Genomic DNA, 8,114 nt, shown 5'->3' with positions numbered 1-8,114 from the left:
GACCCCTGAAGGATAGATACGGCCCCTGAAGGATAGATACGACCCCTGAAGGATAGATCTGAGCCCTGAAGGATAGATACGACCCCTGAAGGATAGATACGACCCCTGAAGGATAGATATGGCCCCTGAAGGATAGATATGTCCCCTGAAGGATAGATACGACCCCTGAAGGATAGATACGGCCCCTGAAGGATAGATCCAGCCCCTGAAGGATAGATACGTCCCCTGAAGGATAGATACGACCCATGAAGGATAGATACGTCCCCTGAAGGATAGATACGTCCCCTGAAGGATAGATATGACCCCTGAAGGATAGATACGGCCCCTGAAGGATAGATACGGCCCCTGAAGGATAGATCTGAGCCCTGAAGGATAGATCTGAGCCCTGAAGGATAGATACAGCCCCTGAAGGATAGATCTGACCCCTGAAGGATAGATACGACCCCTGAAGGATAGATACGACCCCTGAAGGATAGATACAGCCCCTGAAGGATAGATCTGACCCCTGAAGGATAGATACGACCCCTGAAGGATAGATCTGACCCCTGAATGGAAGACGGACACAAATATAACATGTGTTCATCATTACTTTCCAACAGGTGGACATAAGTGGAATATAAAGACATCGGAGAGACATCTTATTATATGTCCAGATTGTGATGCAATAGACGGCGACATTGCGCAATATTCTCCAAAATTACATTCTTACCCACTGGCAAAATCAATGGATCCGTCTAATCCTGAGGGATCTTCTGATCACGCGCGTCACATGACCTCAGAAGTCCATCAAGGTCCTCACAGTGCGAAGAGATCAACAGATCCATCTTACCCCAAGAAATCTCCCTCATCCCATAAGGTAGCGCACGCAGGAGAGAGTTCATTGTCCTGTTCTATGTGCGGGAAAAGTTTCACTGAATACAATGACCTTCTTAAACAACACAGAACTCCCACGGGTGAGCATCCCTATTTGTGTTCAGAGTGCGGAACATTTTTCAGCCGGAAAGTAGCACTTGTTGAACACCTAAGAATTCACACGGGTGAGCGTCCTTTCCCTTGCTCTGAGTGCGGCAAACGTTTCTCGCGGAAAGGAGCACTTAGCGGACATCGGAGAACTCACACGGGCGAGCGTCCTTATTCCTGCTCAGAGTGCAACAAATGTTTCATTAAAAAAGAAAAGCTCATTGTGCACCAAAGAACTCACACGGGGGAGCGTCCCTTTTCCTGTTCGGAGTGCGGGAAAGGTTTTACACAGAAAATCACCCTTCTCAGGCATGAGAGAGTTCACACAGGTGAGCGTCCTTTTTCTTGTTCAGAGTGCGGAAAGTTATTTACACAAAAGATCTCACTTCTTAGGCACCAGAGAATTCACACGGGTGAGGTTCCTTTTTCATGTTCAGAGTGCGGGAAATGTTTCACTCAGAAAGGCGCACTTGCTGAACACCAGAGATTTCACACGAGCGAGCGTCCATTCATCTGTTCAGAATGCGGGAAATGTTTTGTGCAGAACATCGCCTTTCTTATACATCAGAGAATTCATACAGGCGAGCGTCCATTTTCCTGTTCGGAGTGCGGGAAGTCTTTCACCCAGAAAGGAGACCTTCTTATACACCAGAGGATTCACACTGGTGCCCGTCCTTATTCATGTTCAGAGTGCGGGAAATGTTTCACACAGAAAGGAGACCTTGTTAAACACCAGAGAATTCACACAGGTGAGCGTCCTTATTCATGTTCAGAGTGCGGGAAATGTTTCATTAATCAAGGAGCCCTTGTTAAACACCAGAGGATTCACACAGGTGAATGTCCCTATTCATGTTCAGAGTGCGAGAAATCCTTTAGTGAGAAAAAGCTACTTCTTACTCACCAGAGAAGACACGAAACGGAGCGTCCTGAGTGCGTTTAAATTGCGTGAAATGTTTTATAGATAAAATAAGTCTAATCAGACATCAGAAAGAATGGTCCTGCTGATTCTTCAGACAAATATACAATGTCTTTTAGCAGGTGGGACAGTCTAGTCTATAGAACAAATGGAGGACAACAAATTAATTTATAAAGATATACATCACAGGATATGTGATACTTCATTTATAGGTGGAGATTGATGAATTGAGTCTTCTGTTGGCTGCTTCTGTTTCTTGGAGACTTCAATGGTGGGACATTCTACTCCCACCACACACACTTTGCAGTAATGCCATTCTTGTGTGAAGAGCTGTCAGAGAATGTAGTGTGGATGGTGGGAGGAGAGCTGTCAGAGAATGTAGTGTGGATGGTGGAGGAGAGCTGTCAGATAATGTAGTGTGGATTGTGGAGTAGAGCTGTCAGAGAATGTAGTGTGGATGGTGGAGGAGAGCTGTCAGAGAATGTAGTGTGGATGGTGGGAGGAGAGCTGTCAGAGAATGTAGTGTGGATGGACGAGCTCCTGGAAGACGTATAATGTGGATGTGGTTAGCTCTTAGAGAATGTAGTACAGACATTGAGGAAGGATGTGGACACTGCTGAGGGAACAGTGTGTGGTGAGGATGTAGATGGTGATGACATAAGAATGTCTCTACCAGGATGTGGTTATTATTGAGGGTACAATGTGTGTTCTGGAGACTTTTCATCATTTCAAGAGAAGAGACCGGATCTGATAAAGAGCTGCCTATCCTTTCCTCGTACATTCATTCCCGGTGATAGGATTCTGCAGAAGTGAAAGTGAAAGTTACAATCTGTGCGGTGAGCGGCTGGTCAGGGCTGATCTCTCAGATCTGGATTCTCCTCTATGTACTGATCACTCAGTGGAATGAAGTCATATTAATCATGACATAAAGTCACCACAGAAAAGATAAAGCGCATTGAATACTTTGGTGCATCAGATTTTAGTTTCTTTTTCACTCTTTGTATTGTAACTGAGATGTAATCTGTATGCGATGACCAAGAAATGAGTCCGTTGTATGTGAAAGGTCATATGAATCCTACAAATATTGTAAAAAGAGAAATACAGGAAGTGAACCGGATCCAATGTTTCTTTAGTAGCTTGCGCTCAGTCATGGTGGAGCGTTACTTCGGCCGGTAATTCTGAAAACTCAATTCTTCTGTAATATCCGTCACATTTCCTGAATCGGCAGACGTTGTCTTTCACATTCCAGCCTCTGGTACACCTGGTTTAGCTTTCCATGGTAATGCTTTAGTCGCTTTCTGTTGAAAGAAGCTCTGAACGCTTCTGGGTGTTCTGTCGAAAGCTCCGACTCCTCGAGTTCTCCGACTGCCTGACTTCCTGTGCCGCCCCAATGGGGCATAGAAGTTTATTTAGATAGAAGGTTTATATAGATTGTTTTCCCTATACCTTTTCCTATGGGCGTTTTTATATGTCTAGTTCCTTATGCTGCCATCTAGTGGCCTTTGTGATATTGCACCGGTTTTTCTGTATGACAGTTGCTCTGTAAGTAAGCCCCACCCTTCGTTTTGTTGTCAGTTTTCCTGTGTCATGGCAACAGCTAACAGCCACATGTAATCAGGAGACATGTACTCTGCACAGTACGCTAGGAAAGGCATCATTTTTTGACCGCATAATACTGAAAACCCTCCATCTGCTGTATCCTGTTGTCTGCACGTACAGAATAAAGCAATCTTTGTGGATGAAACGGTATTGGTGAGTTCAGCTATCTGACAATGAATGTCCTCAGTGATTTAATCTAATTATACAGGCCAGGCATAGAGGTCTCACAAGGGATACATCGCTATCACAACAATCGGAGTCAGAATACTTCCGCTTTATTTAGACGTAAGAGGTTTGGCCGTTTCCCATTTCCCTATACATATACTACAGACCGATAGACTATTAAAATGAACTAGGATCACACTAATCCAGCACGTTACTAAACTGAGAGCGGCGGCCATATTGAGCGGGGCAACTATTGTCACAGGTCGTCTAGAACTATGAGGTGAGTGAAAAGCCCCTCCCCCCTCATAGTTCTCTTTTAATACCGAGCTGGATTAGTGTGATCCTAGTTCATTTTAATATTTTATTGCGGCCTAGTACGTGTATTGGGAAATTCCGCGGGCGGCGCGCGTGCAGTAGAGCCTCCTCAGCCAAACCTCGTAGTTCTAACTAAAGGCGGAAGTCAGGCAGTTGGAGAACTCGAGGAGTTGGAGCTTTCGACAGAACACCGGGTCTTTATTAAGGTTAACACTGTAAATTCTCGAATGTGTCGGAGTGGAATAGGGAAGCCACGGGGCAGAGTAGAGAATGAGGAGATGTGCAACGGGCAACTCGCAGCGCAAAGAATGTACTACGGGGCAATTGGCAGCCACATGTCCCAGTCTTTGGCACCGCCAGCACCTCATATGTCTCTCTGGGTTAGGAGTCCTGGTCATATTTAGCACCCACGTGTGTTCTACAACCCTAAGGGGCTGTTTACCCCTTTGATAAGCTTACCCGCTTGGAAGTCAGATCCCCGGTAGCAATATGTTACTCCACAATGGACACCAGCTTAGCCACACTCTTGAGGTCTGTATGCCTAATGTGCTGCTGCAACTTAACCGGCAAGGCTCTGATTAAAAAAAAGTATCAGACCAACTCGTTCCACAATCTGAGCAGAGGTGAGAAGCTCTGGTTGCAACCACTTAATAGCCCCCGTAATGTGGAACTTATTCATCTCTTAAAGTGGAACAAATTATACACCTCAGACCTCCCAGGCTTCTCAAAATCATATACCTATGTCACCTGAAAGACAATGGTAACCCCGAAACTGGCTAGGATTTCTCCTCTGAGTTTGTTACACCTTGGAAGCCTGAGGTTGTAAGTTTAAGGAGGTCTTTTGGGGCTCCCCAGTTAAAAAAAGATCCTACTACATCAGCTTATTGCTCCTTGGGTAGCTTCTTATGCTCCGTGACCCTCTGAAAGATCCGAAGGCGGGCTTCAGCATCATCCTTCAAAAACAATTCCATAAAGCGCTCTGAACCAGCTTTTGAGGTGTAGAGGTTGGCCCAACATCTGCTTCTCCGACAGGGCCTGTATGTGCTTCTGTAGAGGAAGGTTCACTTGCTGTTGTCCCTCTGAGGAGGCCTGGTGGGCTTCAGTCTTCTGTTAGGCAGTTCAGTGGTTCCGGAAGCTGTTTGGTTAGCGTTAGTCCGTTGTGTTCACCAATAGGTGGCTATCTCTTTGAGGCCTTGCCTGCGTCCAAGCACCAAGTTGTAAGGAGGACAGACTCAACTGGTATTGGCAGAGGTAAACCCGCCTAATGGCGTCTTCCGAAGTCTTTCCAAAGAGAAGTTCTCCCGTAAATGGAATGGAGCACAAACTTTGCTTTGATGCTGAGCCAGAGAGCCCTCCTAGAAGTCCTCCAACACTCAGCCAAGAGTGTAGATTTGTTCAAGAAACGTTTGGACAATTTCTTGAGGGAGCGTAATATACAGGGATACCAGTATCCCTAAGAATGAGATGATGCGTGGACCTATATGGGTTGGACTTGATGGACGTATGTCTTTATTCAACACCAAATACTATGTAACTATGTAAGTCACCATGTGTGCCATGACCTGGGCATCCAGTCTCACCGCGTCTACTGCTGCCTCTGTCACAAAGTCTGCTGCCAACTTCAGGTTCTCAAATACTGAGGCTAGATCTGGCATACTGTCCTGACGGAAATGATCTTCTAATTGAGGTACCCAGGATCGCATTCCACATATACTGATCTTAAGGAAACCGCAAACCTACATCCTGCACCCCAGGATTGGGTCTGACTCCAATTTCCGGTGCATGGGTTTCCGGGATGAGACCGAGCCTTCTGGGGGCAGCGTGATATGATTGGCCAACCTCTGCAAAGCACCATCCACCTCATGGGCTGAATCCATCAATCAACATCAGAAGATTGAAAAGGATCGAGTGCAGCTACCCTTATCTGGTTTTCGGCCATTCGTCCTCCACTGACCTCCAACAAGAAGGGAAAACGAGACAAATCCCCATCTCAGCTCCAGAAAATATTTTCTCACTTTCCTTGGAGGAGACGAGCTTTGTTCCTCCCAACCGATGGCCTCCTTCTACAGCTTCCACAAACAAAGTCCTAGGAATAGAGACTCTCTTCTCAATCCAGAGTCCGAGGTGTACAGAGAGGAGTTCGCCCTCCTCCTCCGAGTTAAGTTGTAAAGGTGGGTGGGCTCAGCCGGTATGGGTGGGCTCAGCCGGTATGGACTGCAGTAAACCATAGAGGAGACGGGGAGACCCAGGAACAGTCCAAACAGGGTTGTCTGGCAGTTTTACACTTTCAATGCCGGAGGGCTTTCTACAACAAGTCCACAAAAACGAAACATCCGCTTGTCCGAGCCGCTTACTAAACTCAGGTCAGTTCCCGAATAACAGGGTAACTCCTAACGGGTTCTACGACACAGGCAGCTCTTGTAATTGTTCATGTTCCGTCAGCACTCGGCCTTTTCACGCAGCAGCAGAGAGAGAGAGAGACCCGAGGATCAGTCGGCTCACATATATAAAGACTTGTGTACGGAGGAGACTTATAATGAGGTCCGGCTATCAGGTAAGATGAGGAGCGAGGAATGGAGGTTCTACACACTGCAATAGGCTCAATTCACACAGCTACTGTAAAACAAAGTGACGTTATTTTCTTTAGGGTCTCAATAAAGTTGGATATAAAAAGATCCCAATTCTTGTATTATTTATATTTTATCAGAGGTCTGATCTGCGCAGTGTAATTATAGTCGAGCGTCAGATGTCGAACTATACCCTAGACTGCAGTATTTACATTCAACACAAGGTGGTGAGCTCAAGCACAGGCAGGAAGTGATGTAAAGTAGAGACCGGAAGTGATGTAAGAGTATAAACAGGAAGTTCCAGGTAAAAGGTGATTTGGAGGAAAGGGGGGACATTGCTGGAACTGGCAGCAGAGGAGGTAATAAGATATTATTTTATATTTACACCCGGTAACCCCCCCGTCCATATTCACTGTAATGGTCAATATAGAGACCGAATACATCCTAAATATAGAGCCATTTATCCAACTGTCCATCCAGAGCCGCCATTTATAGACCGGATACATCCTAAATATAGAGCCATATTTAGGACAGAGGGGTTAGAATTAATATCTACTTGTCTATGAGTTATAATGATCAGTAAAGCCGGTATATTATCTCTCTACAGAGTGCAGAGACCTGTAGGGATCACATCAACGAGGATGGAGGAGGACCCGAGTCACATGACTGAGACGATATTAAACCTCACCCTGGAGATCATCTTCCTGCTGACCGGAGAGGTGAGGAGGATTCTGGGAGGTCACATGACATCACTCTGATCTCTATTAATAAAAAACAGACCTGACCAGAGTGGTGAGGAGGATTCTTGGAGGTCACATGCCAATAGTTTTGATTTTTCAAAACAGAGTTTTCCTCCGGTGAAGTCTGGTGACCCTTTAAACATCACAGTGCCTTCACCTCACTCCATGAAACCCAAGAAGAACAATGACAAGAAAATTGTGGAGGTCGCCAAGAAGATCATTGAGCTGCTAACGGGAGAGGTGAGCGGTGCCGGGAATTCTGGGACATGATCCAGGAACAGACAAGGGGTGTGTCTGGAGGGTGACTGTATCATTGTGTGTGTCAGGTTCCTATAAGGTGTCAGGATGTCTCTGTGGAGGAGGATTTAGAAGAACACCGGGATCTCTACAAGGACGTGGTGATGGAGAATGAGCCGCCCCTCACATCACCGGGTAAGAGGAGAGAGCAGTACGGAGGCTCCGCCTACATCCCCCATCATCTGATACACATATAGAAACAATGTATTCAGTCAGTGTGTGTGTTTCCTACAGATGGATCCAGTAAGAGGAACCCACCAGAGAGATGTGCCCGTCATCTGTATTCCCGGGATCCCACACAGGAAGATCTCACCATCCCCCACCATGATCAGGTAGGTGGGACTCGGTGTATAGAACACGGGAGTCATTCAGAACTTTGTGAGAGGACATTCTTCCACGTCTCCTTCTCCAGTTTTAATTGTTTTTAAAAACATATATATATATCTGTGGGTCTCGGGTCCAGTCACATGACATCCTGAGTCCTCTTCTTCCTTGCGTTCTTCTAATGGTGGGTGAATGCTGAAAGATGTAGTGCTGCACTTATCTCCTATAAAT

The 8,114-nt window shown here is 46.0% G+C and overlaps 1 protein-coding gene and 1 long non-coding RNA gene across 2 annotated transcripts in view; both read left to right on the top strand.

Moving 5' to 3' along the window:
- Positions 1-8,114, top strand: part of LOC108797988 (zinc finger protein 260-like) — a gene marked incomplete at its 3' end in the record, with an annotated part of 23,763 nt that overhangs the window by 12,319 nt on the left and 3,330 nt on the right. Inside the window, exon 3 of the mRNA XM_018569682.1 lies at positions 949-1,868. Within this exon, the coding sequence (XP_018425184.1) occupies positions 949-1,868 (920 nt within the window). The remainder of the gene's footprint in view (positions 1-948; positions 1,869-8,114) is intronic.
- LOC108798010 lies at positions 6,867-7,512 on the top strand. Its single transcript, XR_001941922.1, has 3 exons — positions 6,867-6,881; positions 7,139-7,241; positions 7,368-7,512. It is a non-coding gene; the product is annotated as an uncharacterized LOC108798010 (long non-coding RNA).

Source organism: Nanorana parkeri, unplaced genomic scaffold, assembly GCF_000935625.1.
Source record: "Nanorana parkeri isolate BGI_ZX_2015 unplaced genomic scaffold, ASM93562v1 scaffold1380, whole genome shotgun sequence".
Lineage (NCBI taxonomy): Eukaryota > Metazoa > Chordata > Amphibia > Anura > Dicroglossidae > Nanorana > Nanorana parkeri.
This window is presented reverse-complemented; position numbering and strand designations above follow the sequence as displayed.